The 25,360-nt window shown below is 38.5% G+C and overlaps 2 protein-coding genes across 7 annotated transcripts; one reads left to right on the top strand and one right to left on the bottom strand.

Annotated features, from left to right (window-relative positions):
• Positions 1–6,897, bottom strand: LOC100894058 (protein fem-1 homolog B). Of its 2 annotated transcripts, none has more exons than XM_003727462.3 (2): positions 6,653–6,897; positions 1–3,454 (listed from the first exon to the last, which is right to left on the bottom strand). In XM_003727462.3, the coding sequence occupies exon 2, from the start codon at positions 3,421–3,423 to the stop codon at positions 2,086–2,088; it is 1,338 nt and encodes a 445-aa protein (XP_003727510.2). In that variant the 5' UTR covers positions 3,424–3,454; positions 6,653–6,897; the 3' UTR covers positions 1–2,085. The 2 variants fall into 2 exon arrangements, with proteins under 2 accessions (XP_003727510.2, XP_030827810.1); XM_030971950.1 differs by lacking the exon at positions 6,653–6,897 and adding an exon at positions 6,071–6,204.
• LOC575820 (steroid 17-alpha-hydroxylase/17,20 lyase) lies at positions 6,308–24,464 on the top strand. 5 transcript variants are annotated; one of them, XM_030971947.1, is made up of 10 exons: positions 6,308–6,448; positions 12,042–12,227; positions 13,213–13,386; positions 14,799–14,892; positions 15,576–15,734; positions 16,598–16,806; positions 16,970–17,092; positions 17,708–17,947; positions 19,207–19,305; positions 22,523–24,464. In XM_030971947.1, exons 2-10 carry the CDS (start codon positions 12,059–12,061, stop codon positions 22,777–22,779), a joined length of 1,524 nt encoding a protein of 507 aa, XP_030827807.1. In that variant the 5' UTR covers positions 6,308–6,448; positions 12,042–12,058; the 3' UTR covers positions 22,780–24,464. The 5 variants fall into 5 exon arrangements, with proteins under 5 accessions (XP_030827807.1, XP_030827809.1, XP_030827806.1 ...); XM_030971949.1 differs by lacking the exon at positions 6,308–6,448 and adding an exon at positions 7,784–7,876; XM_030971946.1 differs by lacking the exon at positions 6,308–6,448 and adding an exon at positions 9,918–9,964.
• The last annotated feature ends 896 nt before the right edge of the window (positions 24,465–25,360 follow it).

The following is a 25,360-nucleotide window of genomic DNA, read 5'->3' as shown; positions in this document are numbered from 1 at the left end:
TTAATTGAATAACAACTATTTTATCAAAAATACACAATAAAATCAACAGATAATATTAACAGTGTGAGGCAAAAACACCCTCCAGAATGCCAATATTTATTTGATCCAGGTATTACAGCTTATAACTCATTAAATACATATACATGCATATATGAATTTGTCTCCTTTACAGATAGTCTGAAATTAACATCAAGAACAACTTTCTGTTGACGTAATACATGCCTTGATGTAATAACTCAAGTTATACGCTCATTAAGAGTGTGTGTATATACATGTATATATACACACATGTAAGTATTTAGAGAAATCCAAGGGCGATTCCTCCTATCACTTATATTCAACGTTTACCTAATAGGCTCATATCGCCTCTTTGAGAAAATATAGCCCAGAGAAAATAATTTGCAAGAGTAATGGCAGATCACAGTTTATTTCATAGAATTCAAATTCTCGAAAATATGCATGTATGTCTAATACAATACACATTTCTCCTTTAATAAATATCTTTTACGTGTTATCTAATTTGAAACAGAGATTTCTAAAATAAAAATAACTATATATAAACAATGATTAAGGAAACAATCTATTTCAAGGATTTGTGAAGACATTCAGCTGAGTCATATTCATAAGTCTGTTTCTTTAGAAAATGCCACAAGAAAATGTTCTTTTTAAAATTCAGGGGCGGGAGTTTGGTATCATTCATTGTTTTCATCTAGCTTGAATGGACACCTATCCACAAACATACAAGCTGGAGATAGTTAAAAGATTGTTCTCTAACCCCCCCCCCCCCCATTCAATTTCCCTATTCATATGACCATGGGAGACCTAAAAGTGGACATACATGTATATTCACTTTTGAAAATTTAATCTAATCCTATCGATGTTAATCTGATTGGACTGCAACATTTTCACAAGGTTTAAAATGACAAACTGTACATACGTACAGTGCATGTTTACAGCTGTGGAAAGTGTATCATGAGGCCCATCCATATTATGCTACAAACAAGAAAATTCACGATATGATTACTTTGCATGAAGATTCAGGACCATCTGAATTCTTTTTATCTGAATACCCCATGTCGGGGAAGGTATTAGCTTTTAAATCTTGGCCCTGTTTCATAAAATGTCTATCAACAAGTTACAATTAACTATTATGAGCTAGTAAAATCATTGCATTTGATTGGCCGTTAGCAAATTTGAAATGTAACAGCTGTTACTAAATATGATAATATTAATATCATTTCATTTATAAAGTGCCTTTTCATAAGATACAAAGCGCATAAAAAGAAAATACTTACAAAGCAAAAGAACATTACTATACGAACAAAGCATACATTGATTACAAAGAGGAATATAAAAAGAAATTAGAAAAGATGTATTGCAGATGCAGACATGCCTTGAAAGCTGCAAGAGTATGGCAGTTCAGGCTTTTGGGGCAGTAACTTAAAAAGCGCTAAGCCTATCATCTATTTGTTTACTGGTTCAAGGGAGGGCAAGTGTATTACTAGTGGCCGAGCATTTATTATTAGTTTAATGAGACAGGACCAAGGGCAGGGAGTATCATGTCAATCAGACATTAAAAACCATCAGATACACTACCATCATGACTGGAATTATACCATCCACAATACTCACTTGCACTTGACTCACAGTCACTAGGAGAGTCTTCTAGGAAGAGTTCTGAGTCTGAGTATTCTACTTCCCCTGTAACAAGAACAGACAGATGTCTTGGTACTATGCCCTCATGCGGGATCTTGCAGCGAAGGATTGTTCTTGCTGCTATTTCTTGGAGAGGTAACGCTGTTCTTGGTGGGGATAACAGGGTCATTAGCTCTTCATTTTCTGGTGCATCTGGATCAAAACGGCTACTTTTACAGATTATCTCTTCCACTGTCAAACCAACAGCATTTTGCGCTTCAATATCACACCCATTGCGGATGAGGATCAGAGCAGTTTCCTTTGTGAAATGCTGTTTGGCATAATGACCATCACCCAGTAACGAATGCAACATTGATTTCCCGAATACGATTCGAGTTGCATCTTCAAATCGCACCATCCTTGAGATCAAGTGCTTCATACAATTCTCTTTCACTTGCTTTCGTCGGTACTCTTCCTCCTTCCCCCTGTTTTGGAAGACCTCCAATATAATTCATCAATGCGTTCCAAGATACAGCGAGTGATTGATGCACAAGATTTTTCACCAATTTGTATTCTAATAACTCTTACCATTCTTTCACCAAACTGAAGCAGTGATTCAAACATATTCTTTGACTTGGCACAGTCATGATAGAGAGCAATATCGAACAATAAATTGCCAACTTCATTCACCAAATGCCAGTTCATCTTGTGCAGATGGTCCTGGGAGTCTTTACTAAACACCTGAAGACAAAGATCTAGCAACTTGTAACACTCATCAAATACTTCATCTTCAAGTTTTGTGAAACGGATACCATTCACTATCTCTAAAAGGACTGATCCAAGCTCAAGTTTTGATTCCAGCTCCAATTGTATTGATTCTCTACAGATCTGACAACCTTGAGACAGTGTTTCCTGGATCTTTCCCTTGTGAAACATCACGCCATCAAGCCCATGCTGGAAAACTCTTTGCAAGATGTAGCCATCTTTCATTTCCTCTGGGAGCACTCTTTCTGCAACCAAGAAGCACTGGTTCTTTAAAGACGAATGATCTGACTTAATGTTTTCCCAGTCTTCTTGAGTCTTGCATTCCGTTGTTTCAGAGAAAAGAGAGAAAGAAGCAGCTGCGTCAGACTTTCCATGATTTCTAAAGGATGTAATGCCACTTTCTTCGTGAATAGACAGAGCTTTGCAGAAATGCGTACATGGGTGGTTCTCACCTGTGCAAGCAGGTGCATTGAGGTTGGTATTAAGGCCCAGTGCCACTCCAAGAATTTCATAAACTCTTGCCTTTTCTGCATTGCACAATTGCAATTCATGGGTTTTCCCCTGGATAAAGAATTCAACGATGTCTTGGAAGTTGTAAATTGCTGCGATGCAAGGAGGATCAAGTCCATTTGAGTTACAGGTCAGTGTTGCGCCATGATTGATGAGAAGTCTGAGGATCTCCTTTCTTGACTGTATGTCCCAGCCATTACAGTGATCACTAGCAAAAAGTGGAATATTTGTACACTTGTAGCCCACGGAAGCACAGTGCATCGGTGTGTTTCCATCTTTGGAGCCCTTTGCATTGGGGTCAGCTCCATGATCAAGGAGGAGCTGGACCATTTCCTTCTTATCTTTAGCACAAGCGATCATCAAAGGTGACCAACCATGCAGTTCGTCTCTAGCATCCAGATCAACATTTTGAGAAGCAAATATTCCTTTCATGTCATCAAGACTCACTGGATTAGGCAAATCCATTCTTGAAGCCAAGTTGAGTGGTTGCTGGTCCTGATTGACTGATGCCATTTTTCATCAAAAGTTTCACTTCACAGCAGATCTACAACAAGAGACAAGAGACAATATATAAACAAAATATAACAGATTACAGACATTTAGTAGGTTTATTGTTTTACCATGTAAGGAGTCGTAGTAAACGCACCTTTTTGCCACCAAAAAAATTTCAAAGTCGGGGGTGCGGTTTATAAACGGTACACCAAAAAAATTTTTTTTTTTAAATTTAAAAAAAAAGAAAGTATTTTTAAGTTTCAATTTATGCCCCTCCGCTATGCGCTATGCCTGGCAATGTCTCACAGCTCAGTAATCGGTGTGTTGACTCACCACTCGGAAACTAGAACAACAATCAAATTTTTCTGTCATCTTTCTGATAGATCTCAATATGTAGTTTGTAGTTTATAATAATAATTCCTCCAATTTTTCTTCTATTACACGGCGTACCACAAGGTTCTATCCTAGGTCCTCTACTGTTTTTTAATTTACATTAATGATCTTACACATTCAGCTGCACCTCGCACTAAAATGAAAGGCCTTCCTGCGTGGTTTTTCAACACGGACCTGGTTTGCTGCCGACAAAGTCGACCAAAAAAAAAAAAAAAAAAAAAAAAAATTTAAAGGGCGAAAAAGAGAGGTGCGCTTAATACACAAGGGCGGTTTATACACCGTTAATGACGGTAGTTTAGTTAACCTGAGAGCAGTTTAAATCCGGTTTACAAGTTCTCTCCAGGACTAAATCTTCTGAAATTGAAGTCAGCAGGACGGTATTCTGCATGTCGCTAACCTGTATGGCAGGTGGTCCATGCTAGAGTGCATTTCTAAAGCCCCAACAGACTGCTGGTCTAGGGCATTCCATGATCATCCAGTACTTGGGAAAAAGGAGTATTTATAAACATCCTTTCTGGCAAAGGGGATTTATAATGAGTATTGGTGGTTTCGTCTTAACCTTGACCCTGTTGATACTTGTATGTAATCCTTTTGCTTTAGGCCCACCTTTCCCTTGTTGATTTTGTACAGCATAACTAGACAACTTTTTTCCCTCCTGTGTTCAAGTGTTTCCCATTCTAGGCACTCCAGCAAAGCATAGAGAGTCAATGCTAATGCATATTGACCTCTAGCACTGCACTACTTGTTAAAGGTAATACAAAGTTTTGGTATGGGGTCATGAATTTGGTTCAAATGAACATATTGGATGCATATGCCGTCCTACAATATTCAGTGATCGTTGTCGCGTTTGAAATCGAGTCTAAAGTTATGAAATTGTAAATAATAAACTCTTTATGTTGTAAAGCTCCCTCTCAAGGTCAAGATATTAATCAGGCTATAAAACAATATGTCTTGACTAAAATCTACCGATTAGTTGTTCCCGTTCGGGAATTATATATGACAACTACATATTCTAAGATTTTCATGGTCGCAGCTACCATTGTATGGCCGTAGGCGCTATTTGAAATTTATCAAAATTTACCGGGAGCACCGGTAAATTTTTATATTCAATTTTTCTCGAAAGCAGAAGTAGTATAGGGGCTAAGTTTTCTAGTGCTTATAATACATCCCAGGGGCATCCAAATATATCAAAATTGTAAAGAATCACTATCCACCCAATTTTCAAAATTTCCCAAAACTTTGTATTACCTTTAATAGGCAGCATTTGTATACATGAATAGAGATATGCTCATAACACGTAAATGCACACAATCATACCGATGCGGCTGATCGACAAGACTCACAATTTTAATTTTCTTAAATTGTTCTAACATCGGTAAGTTGAAAAAAAATTGTATTTTACTGCTATTTAGGTGACATCAATTGTCACTAAAGTACCGATTTTGAGTGAAATCAGTTGAATTTTGTACAGTGGTGTTTGAAATGTTGAGAATCAATAGCACAGCTTTTATTTTTTAATACACAGCCAGGATAGTAATGCAGCTATGTGTGATTCTAGGCAGGTCTGCATTTGTGTGACACATACATGATACATCAAGTAAAAAGGGCTTTAAAGGTAAAGACCAGTATTGGAAACGCCCCAATTTCAAAAAATGAAATGGAAGCTTTCATTACCAATCATGTGAAAGAATGTGTTTTAACTAATACATGATGATACAAAATTTGCCAGGAAACCGCCTACTAATTCATATATTTGGTAAATTTGTTTCTCTCATGGTCTGTGAGAGATATAGGGTAGTCCCATATACATCTTTCTATGTATAGTGCTTGTAACTTTACGAAGAATGGGCCAAATTTCTTATCATTTTGATGATTCCAGAACCTTGCAGATGCTAGATGCTAGATGATCAACCTTTTCTGATCGATTCCACAACGTTTCTTTCACAATGCAATCGCATGACCATAACTGGTCTTTACCTTTAATTGTTAAATCCTAGAAATAAATCGATAAATATCTGCACTAGATTAGCCCTCCCTGCATGGTCACTCGTCACTGACAGGTGGTTATCTCATCAAATCAGCTCTAAATTCACATTAGATAAAGAGGACAATGGGGGACCAATGGTCACCGATTGGACATTGTTTGCTATAGATCTAGTCTACTCTAACACTGGTAAGCTCCAACACCGGCGCCGCAGGCGTCGGAGCTTCGGGTTCGTGCATGAAAAAACATTCTAACACACATTATCTCAAAATATGCAAAGAGAGTACTTACAATTTTGTCTTCATAGGTTGCTCGACTCCTCTGAGCATATGGATGACCACTTGAAATTATAATTTGAAGAAGTCTTCGATGGGAAAAAGGGGGTGATTCTTCGTCCTATCCAGACGATTCTTCCATGTTGTTTCGTCAATTCAACCGGCGAAGAGAAAGTATATATGCACAAGTACGCATGCGCGGTGGTGCGTACTTTCTCTGCGCCGGTTGAATTGACGAAACAACATGGAAGAATCGTCTGGATAGGACGAAGAATCATTCCCTTTTTCCCATCAAAGACTTCTTCAAATTATAGATCTAATTTCAAGTGGTCATCCATATGCTCAGAGGAGTCGAGCAACCTATGAACATGATGAACATGATGAAGACAAAATTGTAAGTACTCCCTTTGCATATTTTGAGATAATGTTACCCCAACCCGCTGTTACTGAGTGTTAGAATGTTTTTTTCATGCACGAACCCAAAGCTCCGACGCCTGCGCGCCAGTGTTGGAGCTTCCCGGAGTTACATGTAAGTCTACTCGAGCGAGCTCGACGCCATCGCACATATATCAGTATGTGGGACCGAGCCTGCACTTACCAGCTCGGAAAGTGTCTTGAAACACTCCAGTTCGGCGTCAGATTTGGGCTTGTGTAGACTCTAGTGCTCCGCGAGGAGAAATTTATGTACAGGATTCCGTAGTTTGGAATTCACAGAGTCATGAGCGAGCTGACACTAGACTATTATATATCAGAATCGAGGACAAGATAAGACTCGAAGCTGAAGAGGACTTGACGCGCTCCTTGAATGAATCTGGGGCCCGTTCCTAGAAACAACCGTCATGAGTCTAACTTCTTGACTATCACATTGAAACGTGTGTTATAGAATTAACACGCGTTTCAATGGGATAGTCAAGAAGTTAGACTTATGACGGTTTCTAGGAACGGGCCGCGCATATTTTTTTACACAACTGTTTAGCCACTTCAGTCAAATATACTGTGCAAACGACTAGAGACAGAGTCTAGCATTACCCTTAGCAGTTTTGTTGGATTGCTGGAGCTGCACATGCATGTGTACATACTCGTTATTTGTTTCGGGTTAAATCTATCCTCTCTTCTCTTTTCATTATGTATTTCTGTGTTCTCCTTCAATCTATCCTCTTCTCTTTTGTCATGTATTTCTTTTTCCCCTTCAATCTGCACTTATTCTCCTTCGTTATATAATTCTTTGTTTTAATTCCTTCAAATTACCCCCCAGTTTTCCTTCGTTATGTATTTCTTTTGTTCTCCTTTATTCCTCTTCTCTTTTGTTTAATGTATTTCTTTGTTTCTCCTTCAATCTATCCTTTTCTCCTTCGTCATCTATTTCTTTGTTTTAATCTGATAGATTCCCTTTCTCCTTCTCTAATGTATTTCCCTGTTTTTCAAGAGTCTAGATCTATGATCCTCTCAGCTCTTCAATTATATATTTATATGTTCTTCATTTGACTTATCCTCTTCTCTTTCCTTATTTATTTCCTTGTTTTTCCTTCTCCATATCCTCTCCACTATCCTTCTTTTCCCCTGTCTATCATCTTCCCTTCACTGGGTGTACGTGCTTGCACATTTAAGTGCGCTGACGACTTAGACTCTTTTACCAGAGCACTTCTTGAAGTTTTTTCGCGAAAATGGCTAAACAGTTGTGTAAAAAAAATATGCGCGAACGGGCCGCAGCGACTACAAGTTCAGCTTCTTATTGTTGTTGTTGTGTTTTGGTTTAGGCCTATTGGCGATTAGTCAGTAATTTGACTATTGTCACCAAAATACTTTACGGCACGTCACAGAGGTAAGAAAAAGGAAATATATGCTTCTCACTAGAAAATTATTGTATTTGTCGTCTATTTCAAAATAATAATGTTATCAATGAAATGAGTAATAAGTCTATTTCCTAAAATTATTGGAATTATCGGCACACTGGCAATATTACCCGTGAACTTTGCAATATATCCAAAATGAGGTGCCTGCCTGTCAAGGCGCTTGAAAACTAGCTTGTTATTCTTAGCTGATAACATATTCAAATAGAGGGAATTGCTTTCTGATAATATAGGTCACCGTGCCGTAGGGGGGGGGGGCACAGTGCCCCCCTCACTTTTTAAGCACCGAAAAGTGCCCCTTTTTACCTAGGAAATGTACCCCTTTAACTTTGTAGGAAGTGCCCCTTTTCACATAGGAATAGTGCCCTTTTTACTTTGACAAGTGCCCCCATTAATTTGTAAAAGTGCCACTTAATTCCACTTTTCACCTCTTATAAGTGCCCCTTTTATTTCCACACGTGCCCCTTTTCCTTCGACAAGTTCCCATTTTCATTTGCAAAAAGTGTCCATATAGTAAGTGCTCCTTTTCAGGTACGAGAATTGCCCTTTTTCACTTTTAATAAGTGACCCCTTCACCTTTGATGATTGCCCTTTTCAAATCTGAGAGGCGCCTCTTTTACTTTGACAAGTGCCATTTTTCTTGGTGCCCCCCCCCACTTTGGAAGTCGCTCGGCCGCCCCTTTGTCTGAACCTTACTGTTTAACTTTCGTGTCGACTCTGTATATTCTGAAAATGTTCGGTCATTCCACACAATACTCAATATAGCTTCAAATCCTGTTCATGCAATCCAAAAATAAGGTGCCAACCTCATTCCAGGCAGCACGTAGTTGACGCACACAGAATCATTTCAACTCCCTGGTTAATAATAGCTTCAGGCGCGTACGTAGGGGGGGGGGGGTGTTTTGGGGGTTAACAAATTGATGCTTCTTAAGCCCCCCCCCCCCTCAAATTTCGGGGGCAAAAAAAAGAAGAACAAAACATTGCTCACTACCCCCCCCCCCTCAATTTTCAAACACCATACTTGAAAAAATCCTGCCTACGCCACTGAATAGCTTGATAATAATATTATTCCATTTTTTCCCGCCTGTAATCTAAACGAATTATGCAATGCTGATTTTATGCAGGTGCAGAGGACGTGCAAAACATGGGAGAGTATCAGTATTTCCATATAAAAGATCAAACCTTTGTTTCCGTCACTATTCCACATATTACAGATCACAATGAAGTGGTAAACATTCAGGACCTTGCCAATGAGCAGATTAAACCTAATGAAGATATTCTTTTAATGTAATAAATGCTCCCACGAAACGTCTCATCTTATTAACACACCGGAGTTGTTAAATGTACAAATTTAGAAAACAATTGTCTATAGTGCGTCCAAAAAAAAAAAGGAACCGAGAATTATCGATGTTTTATCATAACTTAATCACAATTATAATTAATAAATGACACCTATTTGTAAAGCTTAGATCCTCCTCTGTCATTTGATGCACCTCATTATAGGAGCTTATTTCATGTATGATCGAGTGATTTTAAAAAAAATTGAAGAGAGGAAACCAAAAAGTCATTTGGCGGGCGGTATCTGAATTTCACAGAGAAAATAGCATTTCTAGAAAGTTCAATTTCTGCCCTTTCATATGACATCTCAATCAGAAAAAATGAGCCAGGACTAACAAAGTTCTGTTTGTTTAAATTTATGCTTGTATTCCCATAATCTCTAAGTTAAACGAGTTCGTTTTCACTGGCTGCTTGCCGTAGTACAGAGTTGACGATCAATATGTAAACAAACGGTATATATTCGGCATTATTTCTAAAGAGGGAGGTGAGACTTAGTGGCCCGAATTCACAACAATGGTACAAAACCCCCCCGGGGGTTCAAACCACCTTTGTGAATCAGAAAACCTCCCTGGTCTCAAAGCGCACAAACATTGACTGTTGTTATCAGACATAGGTCCACACAGATGCAGACACGTATCGCCTAGTGACGTGTCCAGTGTGACGTAGGTGAGACTTGATTATACAATATCATTAATCAAGTTTCTATCATTCTTCTAAAAGAGGTAGGTAAAAACTAATTTCTTTTTCGTTCGATCTCGCTGGTTAAACTTGTGCGTCAGCTGAGTCAGGGTATGTATAATGATACTGGCATTAGTTTTTACAGGTAATACTACTACTAATACGCATTGATTAGCATTGCCTACAAAATTAAAAATACATATGCTTTACTGTGCCGCGGCGTCGGTGTTGGAGCTTCCCGCAAGTCGATTTTTGCACTCTCGCAAACAATGCCTCCTGTTCATCCAAGCGTGAACACATACCACACAAATATGATACCAAATGATTTGGGATAAAACGCTCTTTCATAAGATGTATAATAATTTACTGTTCATAGTTGAGTTTTAAAATAATTACCAATTTTCTAGGTGTAAACTTTTTTTTGACTCACACGGTATAGGCCTCAATATTGCGATCTGCTTTACTCGATCTGCTCTAGTCTTCTGAAAATACTGCAACCTGAAATGAGTGGAGACTACAACTTCCACTGACTGCAATTTCAGTTAAAGTAGTACCTAATTAAATTTCTCGGTGTTTACAAACTTTACATCGATGATTAGATTGACATGGCATGAGCACATTGGTGTCATATGTAATAGAGTTGCTAAGGGAGTTGATATTATTTATCGATTAAGACAATTCCACGATATATTTTGATTATGTTGTGTTATGCTTTGATAATTCTACTCATTAATTATTGTAATATTACATGGTCAAATGGTTCTGATTATTTTATGACGAAATTATTTGTATTATAAAAGAAGGCTGTTCGAATAATTTACGAAGCCCCGTTCAATGCCCACACTTTGCCACTTTTTCAACAATTAAAGCTTTTAAATGTTTATGATATAAATAATTTTAATATTTCTATATTTATGTTTATGTGTTCCAAGGGTTTACTGCCAAATTACATGTCATGTGAATTTACATTCAATTATGAAATACATTCTCATGAAACTCGTAATGCTGGTAATTTTCATTTTCCTAAAATCCGTACAAATGTTTCAAAAAATACAATTTTTTTCAAAGGGCCAGTTTTTTTGAAAAATATCCCGTTTAAAATCAAAAACTCTAATTCAATGAATATTTTTAAACGATTGTATAAACTCCCATCTTTTATCATTGCATTCAATCTCAAAATAAATGATGTCACGTTTCAATTAATAAACTTTGTAATGTATTCCCCTCCCCTACCCTTCTCCTTTCGTCCCCCCCCCTCTTGTATCGATGTTTAGGTTTTCTCTGCTTTTTTTCTCAACAATACAGTGTATATTTTTTTAAGGGGTTGACGTTCATAAGGCTAATTGCCTTTTTTGTTGACCCCACATTCCCATAAAATTTTGTTTGCTCCTATTCCCTTTGTATTTGTATTGTTATCGATCTTGATCTGTATATCATGTTTGTATGTTTTAATGTTTTTATGGAGAATGAAATAAATGAAATGAAGTTAAATTAAATAAAACATATTATATAAGAGGTCTTATTCCAGCTGCGCATGCGCTGCCGCTCCAGCTCCCTTGCCTTGCAAGTTGCAGTGCATGGCAGGCGCGGATCCAGGATTTCTTAGGGGAGGGGGCCCAACTTTTTTTTTTTTGCTCCCGAAAATTTGAAAATCGCGCCGGCCGAAAAGTCGCTCAGTGGGGGGGGGGGGGGGGGGGGGGGGGGGGGGGGGGGGGGGGGTAGTGAGCACATTTTTTTTTTTTGATCCTCAAAAAAATTTCAATTTGCACCCCCCCCCCCCCCCCTTGAGCGCCAGGGGGGGGGGGCCCAACCCCCAAAAAAGGTAAAAATCACGTGATTTTACATGATTTTTTCTCAAGGGGGGGGGGGGCCCGGGCCCCCGGCCCCCCCCCCTGGATCCGCCACTGGTGCATGGAGCTCACTATACCTCTACCAGCATCTATATAGTCTTATAGAGTTAATTTCGATTTTCAAAGTAATAATACACTCTCATTCATTCTCTTAAAAGCTCGTAATAAAATTGTTAAGTACAGCTACGTCTCACGTTCCTAGACCATTTTCTTCACGCCTATATATATATATAAGTAAATCCATGAAAACTTCTTTATTCAATTTATATAGATTGATTAGAATCCATCATGATTGACCTCCTTGGAGCTGGAGAGTCTGGCTTTGGTCAGTTTAACGCCCTGACCATCACAGCAACCCTTGGCGTGGTCACTGCTACGCTGGCCCTCTGGACCATCGTGAGGCCAAAGCGATTTCCTCCTGGTCCAAGAGGCCTGCCTATCGTTGGCAGCATCTTCAGTAAGTCAAATGTAGATCCTAATTTACCAGGCACCAACTTCTAGTGATATTCCAACATAATGGAAGAAAAATACACAGGGTCACGAGAGCCATTCAGCTCCACAAACTTCAACTCCAAGAGAGCACTTTTGAAAGAAGAGAAAGGAAAACAGTGAAATACAAAGTCATGCAGATGTCTGTGAAGAATTAGAAGTTATGATACTATAGGGTGGCCTTTACGGCTAAGGCACGGCAGGTCTCTAACTTGCAGAGAACACTACAAACACATCTTTACTCCATGCTTGCATGTGGGAAACTGCCTGGGATTATACATGCTTGCAACCTTAGGGGTTTACTTGCATATATCTACATGGATTTACATGTACATTGTATTACAACTGTAACTAATAAATATTCAAATAACAGAGCTTGTAAATAAAAGGAGGCACATGGATATCCATAGATTTACGTGCATTGCATAATAAATGAGCTGCTATGAATATTCAATAAAGCATAACCAATCATACTGTAAAGAACAAAAAACAAAGGATAAACATGAAATGATAAACGTGAAAGGAGTTGGGGAGAGTGAACATAGCACGATAACATGTAGAGGGAATGGTGACGGTGATTGTGACGGAAAGAGCAAAATGAAGTTTGATGATAGCAGAATGCAAATAGACATATGGGAAGATAGGATGCTTTCATACATGCTTCAGTACAATGTCCTCTTCAAAATATAGCTCTACAATACCAAATCCAAAAAGAGCTCCTTTTCACAAGAAAGTATTCAAAAACATGTTACGATAGTTTGGTACTAGATTTTCTCATTGACATTGAACTCTAGATCTACTTGTATCTAGACTAAGTTTTTTGCTTTCTTATTTTTGCTGTTACTGTAATTGTTTGAGGTTTTATCATACGGCTCCTTCTCTTGAAATCTCATCTTGATATATCTTACTGTTAGTTAAATCTTTCATGTTTGTTATGCTCCTTTGGTTTTTAGGTATGAATGATTCTCCTGAGATTGTCTTTGGGGAATGGGCCAAGAGGTACGGTGATATCTTTGGCTTCAAGGCGGGAGAGAGATGGATGGTAGTCCTCAACCGTCAAGCATTGATCAAGGAAGCCGTCCTCAAACAGGGCGTGGACTTTGCTGGTCGTCCAGATTTCTACTCTTGTAAGTGGATAGGATTTAGTAATCAAATATCAACACGATATTTTATGCCATGACAGGGATAATTGTTGTTGGATATCAACATATTATTGTTTAATTATGATTGGGGTAATAATGTTGGAGCACCAGACAGTTACAGAATTGGTATGATATTAAGTAATACTCTATGCTATGACTGGAATAATTATAGTAATTAACATAACACTTTGATGCTATGACCGAGGTAGTAATGTTGGAGTGCCAGGACATATTGGTGCTTAATGTAAGGCTTTTTATAACTGTGCCATCCAAATCCACTACCTTTCAGCTTTTCTTGCCCGGGGTAATAATATATTTGTAAAGAGCTTAGAGACATTTGCGATAAGCGCTATATAAAAGCTAAATATTATTATTATTATATTCAGCTATACTTAAAGATGAAGTTGAGTTCTGGTCATGCGATTGCATTGTGAAAGAAACGGTGTGGAATCGACCAGAAAAGGTTGATCATCTAGCTTATAAGAATTTGTGTGTATTGCAAGGTTCTGGAATCATCAAAATGATAAGAAATTTGACCAAGTCTTGGTAACGTTACAAACACTGTACACAGAAAGATATATATATGGGACTACACGAACATGTGGCGTAAAAATCCTACCCTGGAGTTTTACGATGTTACATGACATATTTAGAATATGAAGGCATTTGAAGAGCCATGTTTTTCAGGGAACGTGTCTTATCTGATGTTCTTCCACACTTGCGTAATAAAAATGATAACGCTCACAAATTATTTTTCACCTCTTCCCAGAACTCGACCTTCTCTTTAATTATAACAATGTTGCTTTGCTTTTGTTGCATCGATCTTTAATCATGTAATTTTTGTAATGTTTAGATACTGATATTATATTTGCAATATCAGATAGAAGATGAAAGAGCAAAGAGGTTATATGTGGGAGAGATAGACAGTTATAATAGAGAGAAGGAATTGACTTTTGAGGTGTTGGCGGGTGCATGCAACAGTCACCGTAGTTATACTTCTTTTTGTTAAAGCTTATCTGCCATATAGTTTACAGGAGGGATTAGACCGCTCTGGAAGGTCACTGGACAGGTGGTTATCTCATCAACTCAGCTCTCAGTTAACATAAGAAAAAGAGGATCATGGGGGACCAATGGTCACCGATTAGGCATTGTTTGTTATATAGAGGGCGCAAGTAGCTACCAGTAGTGCAGTGGGCCTTTAAATCCTTGTAGTTTTCTCTGGGCCACCAAGATATTAATGCTAGTCAAATTTGTTTAACCAAAAGCGCATACAAAATATCGGCCAGTGTCGATCGTCACACAGTAGGGGTTAAAATGAATGTATGGAAAATTAATGTAAGCAAACATCAACTTACGTGCATTACTGATATTGTGTTTTCGTGTATTTCAATTTTCAGTGGAAATTTTCACGGATGGGTTCAAGGACATTGCTTTCAGCCCATACAGTGAGACCTGGAAACTTCATCGCAAATTGGCTCACACAGCTCTTAGGTAAAACTTAAATAATACAGTCAAACCTGCTTTAGCGACCACCTGTGTAGAAAGAATACATGTCATGTCTATAATTAATATTAGTAATAACAATAATAATATTTACCAAAGGTAACTTTATCAGTATTTAAGTAGGCCTAACTGTACGAAGAAATTTCACAAAATGGGCAAATTATACATGTAAGGAAAGCCTATATCATTGAACACAAATCCTTTCCTTTAAGGTTGTGTAAATATCAATTTAATACTTCAATAAGCATTTTCCAAGACCCTTCTCAGATTTTCAAATCCTGGCTTGAAAGCGAAATATAGGGGTCCTGAATCATGACGTCACACGTGGGACAGGGAGCTGGAGCAGGCACGGATCCAGGATTTCTTAGGGGGGGGGGCCCATTTTTTAATTTTTTTTTTGCTCCTGAAAATTTTCCCGGGGGGGGGGGCGGGCCCCGAGCCCCCGCCCTCCTGGATCCGCCACTGAGCTGGAGCGCTAGCTCGGTGCGCTAGCGAGAAGCACACCTACACATAGTTTACACATACAAGTTGCATAATGAAAGTGGACTAAAAAATATCTTATTATTTATTTGTTGTTGTTGAGATGTCATCGTATGAATAGGGCATTTCCAGTCAAGCGCTCAAACCACACGATGAGACAACTAGTTCTTTTCTTTCTTCCTTGCTCCCAGGCATTTTGCAACAGGCAAGCCTCTTCAGGATCTCATCTCCAGCGTCTACCCCAAGGTTGATAAGAAGTTGGCCATGACAGAGGGACAACCAATAGACCCTAAGGTCCTCATCAATCTAATCATGTACAACGTACTCGCACAGATGTGCTTTGGACGAAGGTGAGTTCTGCCCAACGGTATTGGTACTTGTTGGTAAGCAAGGTTTTTATTTAGTAATTTTTAGTAAAAAGGCAAGCAATCCAATTTTAACATCAGCTCGTCATGAAGCATAAAAATCAGGAGTATAGATTTAGTTGAGTTGGAAAGAAACTTTATATAGACAACAAGAAAATAGATTTATTTAAATCAGCAGTATAGATTGAGTTGAGTTGGAAAGAAACTTTATATAGGCAATAAAACAAATAAATTTATTTAAATTTAATTTTAAAAATATTTATGCGACTGTGATGCAAGAATATTTTTAGTAATTCATTATTAAATTCAAATATCAATTTTCTCGTGCCAGTAATTTTCTTTTTCAATTGCTTCCATTTATTTTGTCATTAATTGTCGTTGTAATTTTTATTATCGTTTTGTTTTTTCATCATTATTATTATTATTATTTGATATTTTCTTATGTTAGTTGAGAGCTGAGTTGATGAGATAGCCACATGTCAGTGACCTCGCTGTGTGGTCTAATCCATTCCGGCCCAGTAGTGGTGACGGTCTTTAACATTAATTCGATTTGAATTGTGTATTTTCCAGTGTTAAATTGACAAATTCAAACTGATTGTAAACTTCTCCAATACCCCCAATGTGTCTGACATAAGAATAAATTGTCATTGTCATTGCTCAGCGGCTTTATTCTACTTTAGGATTCAGTTGCAATGCGAACCCTAATCCTGTGCATGTACAGTGTATCTTTCAAGAAATAACGCCTGGTGAAAATGCGTCCACCGCAAGTGTCCGGCAAAATCCCTACAAAAAGGTACAATAAAATTTGTTTGTAAACTGATTTTCTTTATGTCATTATTGGATTGCAGTTATGAGTTGGAAGACCCTACTGTTGCGCAGTGGATGGACACAAACGACGACCTCAATGAAAAATTTGGATTAGGTCTAGCAGCAGACATGTTCTCTTGGGCCAGGTATATTCCCACCAGCGGTCCAAGGATGATAAAGGAACTCACAGAAAAGCTTTGGGGCTTCTTGCGTTTGCAGGTGGATGAAACGAGAGAAAATTATGATCCGGGTGAGCTACTGAAATTTCGTTATTTGATTGGCTGAGAGTATATCTGTCATAGAGACTTAGCATTTGTTATTGACAAGAAGTCTTATGAAACAGTCTTTGTCCAACTTCATGAACATGACTGAGTCATTACTAAATGTGTTGCATTTTCTATTCCTCTGCATAGAGAACATCAATAATTTCTACAGTCTACTTCTCAAAGCTCAAGAAGACGCAAGGAAAGAAGGAGAGAATGTGGACAAACTTACCGATACTCACGTCTTCCAGACGATTTCTGATATCTTTGGAGGTACATGTATGATTGATGTATTAGCTTGTCACCTGCAGGAACATGGTGGTCCTGTATGAATTCTAAAAGGGCAGGAGGGGGGCCGAGCCCCCCCCCCCCCCCCCCACCGGGCATGCATGTAATATACTTGAGGATAGATTAGAAATAAGAAATGAGTGCTATTTCAGTATGCAACACACACCAGCGTCGGGTGCGAATACATCACAATCAAGCACAAACGAGCTTGTCAATTTGAGATTGGCATAGTAGTGATCTTTTGTTTGTTTTTCTGCTCGCATACAAATGAACTTATTACATAGGTTGGATTGCCCTTAACTCTCTCATGTTAGGATCCCGGATGTAAAATCCTTTGTGTAAAATCTATGCAATGTAACTCAATTCAGTACAATTTGATGTTCCTATTAGATATGTCTTTATGGGTTAAAAAATGTATATTGAGAATAATTACATCTCAGTCAATTAACCCCTCCAAAAAGGTTAATTCTGATAGGACAAAATATTTTATTTTCAATGATTTTCTTTTTATTGATGACGATTAAATCTCAAAATTTGAAGAAAGGATGAGTTTCCAAAGGTCAAAGCTTAGGTCAAAACTCTATTTGTTGTATTTTATAGCTGGTACTCAGACAACCGTTGAGACCCTGTACTGGGCCATGGCTCTCCTAGTGACCTACCCAGAAATCCAGGCAAAAATCCGCGCCGAGATCGATGATGTCATCGGCCGTGATCGTCTTCCTGCCATCAACGACCGCGGGAAGCTTCCCTACACGGAGGCAACCCTCTATGAAGTGTTGCGGTACAGCAGTATACTTCCCATCGCTCTTCCACATAATACTACCAGGGATACAGAGTTTGGTAATTATGAGAAAAGCGTCTTCATCAATTAAAAGCCGTCTTAATTGGTGGATGATGGGGTGTATGGGGCACACCTTTTGAAATATACTAGCTACTGCTATGTCAGGCATGTTCCAGCACTGCCTAGAGAGAAAGATTGTGAGGCGGTATTGTGTGAAAAGCTATGACGCGATACATGTACATGTATAAAGTATTTTCAATTGCTTGTAGGTATGGTTAAATCAGGGAGGTGAAAGAAAGGAGTGGAATCAAGCCACTTTCTTTAATATTTTATAGTAAATGTGAAACTGGTACCTGGCCTCCGAAATTCCCCGTAGTGGAAGCGCGGCTCTGAGCATGGAACTTCAAAGCCGAGTGGAATGTAACACATCCCATTGTTATGCTTTAGAACTCACGAATCCGTTTGAATAAATTACAAGAGTTTCCACTCCTTTCTTTGACCTCCCTGGTTAAATGCATTATCCTGTGTATTCTTATTCTTTCTTTAGCTGTCTATGATGTCACATGAGGGATAAGGTAATTTTTGAGGATTTTCAGTAGGCTCAGTGGGATGCAGAAAATTGGGAAAATGTTTTCCCCAAATAAGCCAGTTTCGTAATGTAACCAAATTTAATGCATACGTCTTTGTGAAGTGCCTCAATACAAATTATTTCATTCACCTGATAAGAATAATAGTATTTCAATAGTCAGAATGCAACTGCATATATTAAGTGTTGCTAGGTAGGTCAAGCCATAATGTTTGTCCAACCTGGCAACAACTTAATATATGCAGTTGCATTCTGACTATTGAAATACTATTATTCTTATCAGGTGAATGAAATAATTTGTATTGAGGCACTTCACAAAGACGTATGCATTAAATTTGGTTACATTACGAAACTGGCTTATTATACCATGATACATACATGTATCTAGGTCAAATAGTTTATGTTGATGTATAGACCCAAACTCATCCGCAAAGTTATTGAAATAATATTATGTTTGTTTCAAATATCAATATTAAATGTGTGATGTATAAGCTACATGTATATGAATGCATCATCTTTTGTCAATTGATAAGTGTACTTGTTTCAATTGCACTCAGTGTTGCCTTTCATTCTTTCCACCTGTCTATAAAGGTCATGGTTTTGTATCTTTTGAACATTATTACATTGTAAATGGAACCTGTGTTTAAAACAGACCGCTAGTGTATGAAAACTACAAATCATGAAATTGTTTTTTTTTACATTGATTGTTTCTGGCTCCCGTTGACTTTGCAGGTGGCTATCATATCCCCAAAGGGACAGTGGTGATGATCAACACACACTCCATGCACTATGACCCTCAAGAATGGGACCAACCGGACAAGTTCCTTCCAGGTAAAAAACAAATAAAGTCTACGATGACTCTCCCAGGATATCTAAAACTCTATGAGCTTGGTTTGGGAGGATGGGGGTAGGAAATATACATGTTTTTTGGTGGTTATTTCATCCTCTAAAGAACCACAGAAATGATCAACAACTACTTCATGTACAGCCTCCCTCAACATGACTGAGAACTGGACAAAGTGCTCCTAGGCAGGGCTCCACACTATTTTTTCTGGGGTGAGGGGGTGTGAACAAACTTTTTACAGTCTGTATGCATGAGCCCTGGGTGAAAATTGAACAACGTTTGCGCCTGCTAGTGTTGAGCCCTGTCTTGGGTAAATGTAGATGGAATTCTTGAAGGGGCTCAAACATATTTAAATGATTGTTCTTTTTTTCAGTTGACACTCACTGTTTTCATGTCTGAGAACATGTATTAAAGATAAAGACCAGTTATGGTCATGCGATTGCATTGTGAAAGAAACGTTGTGGAATCGATCAGAAAAGGTTGATCATCTAGCATATAAGTATTGGTGTATACTGCAAGGTTCTGGAATCATCAAAATGATAAGAAATTTGGCCCAGTCTTCGTAAAGTTACAAGCACAGAAAGATGTATATGGAACTACGCACACGTGCGCGACACATGCGTTTATCTCTCACACACCAATAGATAAACTAATTTACCAAATATATCAATTAGTAGGCGGTTTCCCGGCAACATTTTTATCATCATGTATTAGTCAAAACATATGGTGGCCCTGAAGGGACATCGCGAATAGACTAAATCGTGAAAAATATGCGATAAAATTCACGATATCGTCAATTTTATCGCACATTATTCACGAAGAAATTCACGAAATTGACGATATCGTGAACTTTATCGTGAACTTTTCACTATGAAATTGACGATATCGTGAATTTTATCGTGAAAAGTTCACGATATAAAGTTCACGATATCGTCAATTTTATCGTGTACTCTATCGTGTACTCTATCGTGTACTCTCCTGACGGGCGCTTCGTAAACAAAACCAGCCCTAGCTGGGGGAGACAGAGAGAAGGAAAAAAGGGAAAGGGAAAGAGAAGATAAAAGGAAAGAAAGAATAATAAGAAGAAAAGAGGGAAACGGGGGGGGGCGAAGGGCTCTTGCCTCCTCTTCACTCCCCCCCCCCCCCTCCCCGCCAAAAAATAAATCAGAGAGAGAGAAGGGAAAGGGAAAGGGAAAGAGAAGATAAAAGGAAAGAAAGAAGAGGAAGAAGAAGAAAAGAGGAAGACGGGGGAAGGGCGAAGGACTCTTGCCCCCCCCTCCCCCCCGCCAAAAAATAAATCAGAGAGAGAGAGAGAAGGGAAAGGGAAAGGGAAAGAGAAGATAACAGGAAAGAAAGAAGAGGAAGAAGAAGAAAAGAGGGAAACGGGGGCAAAGGGCTTTTGCCTCGTCCCCCCGCCCCCCGCCAAAAAATAAATAAGAGAGAGAGAGAGAAGGAAAGGGAAAGAGAAGAAAGAAAGAGAAAAACGAAAAAGAGGGAGAATAGGAAAGAAAGGAAAAGAAAGAAAAGAAAGGAGGCAAGAGCCCTTCGCCCCTGTTTCCCTCTTTTCTTATTTCTTTTTCCTCTTCTTTCTTTCCTTTTATATTTTCTTTCCCTCTCCCTTCTCTTTCCCCTTATGGCGGGAGGGGGGAGGGGGATGTAAGAGTCTTTCGCCCTTCCCCCGTTTCCCTCTTTCCGTCTTCTTCTTCTTTCTTTCCTTTTATATTTTCTTTCCCTTTCCCTTCTCTCTATCTCTCTCTCTCTCTCTCTCCTATTTATTTGTTGGCGCGGGAGGGGGGAGGAGGCAAGAGCCCCTCTTTTCTTCTTATTCTTCTTCCTTTCCTTTTTTATTCTCTTTCCCTTTCCCTTCTCTCTCTCTCTCTCTTATTTATTTTTTGGGCGGGGGGATGCAAGAGCCCTTCGCCCCCGTTTCCCTCTTTTCTTCTTCTTCTTCCTCTTCTTTCTTTCCTTTTATCTTCTCTTTCCCTTTCCCTTTCCCTTCTCTCTCTATCTCTTATTTATTTTTTTGGCGGGGGGTGGGGAGGGAGGAGGCAAGAGCCCTTCGCCCTTCCCCCGTTTCCCTCTTTCCTTCTTATTCCTCTTCTTTCTTTCCTTTTATATTTTCTTTCCCTTTCCCTTCTCTCTCTTATTTATTTTTGGCGGGGGGTGGGGAGGGAGGAGGCAAGAGCCCTTCGCCCTTCCCCGTTTCCCTCTTTCCTTCTTATTCCTCTTCTTTCTTTCCTTTTATATTTTCTTTCCCTTTCCCTTCTCTCTCTTATTTATTTTTGGCGGGGGGGGGGAGGAGGCAAGAGCCCTTCGCCCTTCCCCTGTTTCCCTCTTATTCCTCTTCTTTCTTTCCCTTTCCCTTCTCTCTCTCTCTCTCTCTCTTATTTATTTTTTTGGCGGGGGGGGGGGGGGGGGAGGTAAGAGCCTTTTGCCCTTCCCCCGTTTCCCTCTTTCCTTCTTCCTCTTCTTTCTTTCCTTTTATATTTTCTTTCCCTTTCCCTTTCCCTTCTCTCTCTCCTAATTTATTTTTTGGCGGGGGGGGGGGGGGGAAGTGAGGAGGAGGCAAGAGCCCTTCGCCCCCCGTTTCCCTCTTTTCTTCTTCTTATTCTTTCTTTCCTTTTATCTTCTCTTTCCCTTTCCCTTTTTTTCCTTCTCTCTGTCTCCCCCAGCTAGGGCTGGTTTTGTTTACGAAGCGCCCGTCAGGAGAGTACACGATAGAGTACACGATAGAGTACACGATAAAATTGACGATATCGTGAACTTTATATCGTGAACTTTTCACGATAAAATTCACGATATCGTCAATTTCATCGTGAAAAGTTCACGATAAAGTTCACGATATCGTCAATTTCGTGAATTTCTTCGTGAATAATATGCGATAAAATTGACGATATCGTGAATTTTATCGCATATTTTTCACGATTTAGTCTATTCGCGATGTCCCTTCAGGGCCACCATAAAAACATACCCTTACACATGATTGGTAATAAGAGCTTTCATTTCATTTTTTGAAATTGGGACGTTTCCAATACTGGTCTTTACCTTTAAGTCTGATTAATGATCAATTCACTGTAGATTTTCAAAGACTACTACTATAGTATATGGCAACATGGGACAGGACAATATTTTGTTCGTAGAGTATTCACCTCTCGAGTCTTCTTTATGTAGAACATTAAAGCAAATCATTTCCTTTTCCTGCAGAGCACTTCATGGATGGTAGTGGCACTGTCCGTGATCATCCTCCAAGCTTCCTGCCCTTCGGAGCGGGTCGTCGTGGCTGTCTAGGTGAAGCAGTGGCCAAGGCTGATCTCTTCCTTATCTTTACCTGGTTCATGCAGAACTACACCTTTAGCAGGGCCCCAGGAAAGGAGTCTGAAGACATCTTGAAGATGATTCCTCAAACAGCATCTGGTAGAATCCTTCTCTCCTATGAGATCATGATCAATAAACGAGACTAGTAGGGTCTTGCATGGGCCAGTGTTTAATTCAATACTATATCAGAAAGATAATGCTACACAAGTGAATTCTAGAAGCATAGGAAAGTCCAGTGTAACAGGGCTGTGTCCATTCCTCCTATTTGTGTTTAAAGTGTTTTACTCCTTGACTTTTCTGAATCACCTGTGAATCTAAATATTTAGTGTTCTTACACGAATATAAGTGAAGGTTTTCTATGCAAGTGTAGTCTTATCAGATGAGGTAGGAAAGCGACGGTTTTCTGTTTTTCATTTAAAGTGGAACCATACACATAAATGGGCAATGCAAATGTATTTTGTCATTTTTTTTTTTTACCAACGACAGAATAATAATGATGACAATAATACATGTATTATTTGTACTATATCTGATGGCGGTAGGCCCTACTAATTTTCAATATTGACTTGATATGCATTTTATGAATCTGCAAATTGTGAATGTTATTAGAATTGTGACCTGAATTGTGTGACGTTGCTATTATTTTCCCTTTTTAAAGTGATTTGTATCTAGTGCTATAGAAAGATCATGTTACAAAATTCAAAGATGTTCACCTTTCCAATCGAAAAAACAGCAACTGTGGAATAAAGTTGTGTGGGTTATTTGTATGTATATTAATATAAACTTATCAGTAATAATTCTTCTCCGTGTTCATTGTCTGCCAGCATTCACTGATTTTCTGCTTGAATTCATTGATTGTCTGCTAGCATCCGTTGATTGTCTGCTAGCATCCATTGAATGCCTTCTATAATTCATTGAATGCCTTCTATAAGTCATTGAATGCCTTCCAGAATTCATTGAATGCCTTCTAGAATTCATTGATTGCCTTTTAGAATTCATTGAATGCCTTCTATAATTCATTGAATACCTTCTAGAATTCATTGATTGCCTTTTAGAATTCAATGATTGCCTTCTAGAATTTATTGATTGTCTGCTAGAATGAACAATAATAATAATAATAATAGTGGGTTCTTGTAAAGCACTCATGTCTGTCAAACTTCACACTCCTGGCGCTCCATGATAAATCAGCATTATTACCTCAGCTTTAGAATGGCTGCCACTATGGCACTCCACCAGCATTTCAAAGAAATAATTCCTACCAGGTACCCATTTATCTCACCTGGGTAAAGTGTGGCAAATGTACTATATAGACAAAATAATGTCTTACCAAAGGACATTAGTGCCGCAGCAGGACTCGAACCGCGAACGATGTGATCTCAGTCCTGTGAATTATCTACTAGGCCGTGACGCTTTTACCTCAATCAAATCATTTATTGTCTACTCGAATTCATTGAATTTCTGCTGGAATTCATTGAATGTCTGTTGGAGTTTATTAAATGTCTGCTGGAATTCATTGATTGCCTTCTAGAATTCATCGTCTGCGAGAAGTCATGGATTGTCTCTAGCTCGATCCAGACTTCATCGATCGTCAAAATATCTTTCAATTTTTACTTAATTCAGGATGATGTATATGTATTGAATTGAATAATTCTTTTAAATTTCTGCATTGCACAATTAATATTTGATCATGTTTTATATTCTGTATATAGAGACCAAAATGTTTTACAGTAATTAATAATGATGTAATTTATAACAACAAATTCTTTATAAATAATAAGATGGTGTTAATGGAATTTCGTAGTAAAAAATAAAACATAACAATTGATTGAAACCCATTGCCTATTCAGAAGTGATGTTTTTGTGTATAGCCATTAAACTATAAAACGGCATTAAAAAAAGGAGAACTAGCTAATCGTAGACAATTGATGTTAAGAAAAAAATGTGAAAAAATAAGTAGAGAGAAAAAACAAATGGAATTTGAGAGATATCAGAGAGAGAAGAAGTAGAAGTTACATAAATATCGGACAAGGAATCAAAATAGATCACTGTCTGTCCAAGGAGATATTGGTCTCTCTGTCTGCGGTCTCTTTGCTTGAAACTTTCTAAAAATCCTTACATGCAGTCATTGCTTTAAAAAAGGCATTCTTATACATGTACAAGGACTGTAATATCAACACAAATTGAACATTTGGGTAACCTTTTTTCCTCAATCTCTTCGTTGAAGATCATTTTAATAGTTAATTCATCTGATATCATGGAAGCCGTGAAATAATTATATTTTCATTATTCAATAAGATACATACAGCATATAGCTCCGTTTAGTCTCTTTTGAGAACGCCCCCTACCGCCAGAGTCCAGCAGCCTATAAACATGATAGCCAATGGACTTTTACAAAAAAAAATCGTTACAAATTCATTTTGTGTTTAAACGAAAAGCACATCCACCCGACGTACATGTACGTTGACACTAGCTCTTCCATTGGAACCCTCATGTCCCATTGACTTTTGAAAGTTCACTCACCCACCGTAATTTGATCAAAATAGGTCGCAAGCTCGCCATTGCATATATAACGCATGTGTAACAAGTCGAAATTTGGACGCAATTTACCACGCAATTGTAAGATTATAGGTCAAGCACACGAAAGATAAGAGGATGAATTATCATAGCTCAGTTCTACTTGGTTCATTATGTCCACTTCAGCCAACCCCCCACCGTAATTTTTCCATT

This window comes from Strongylocentrotus purpuratus, unplaced genomic scaffold, assembly GCF_000002235.5.
Source record: "Strongylocentrotus purpuratus isolate Spur 01 unplaced genomic scaffold, Spur_5.0 spur5_scaffold_6, whole genome shotgun sequence".
Classification (NCBI taxonomy): Eukaryota; Metazoa; Echinodermata; class Echinoidea; order Camarodonta; family Strongylocentrotidae; genus Strongylocentrotus; species Strongylocentrotus purpuratus.
This window is presented reverse-complemented; position numbering and strand designations above follow the sequence as displayed.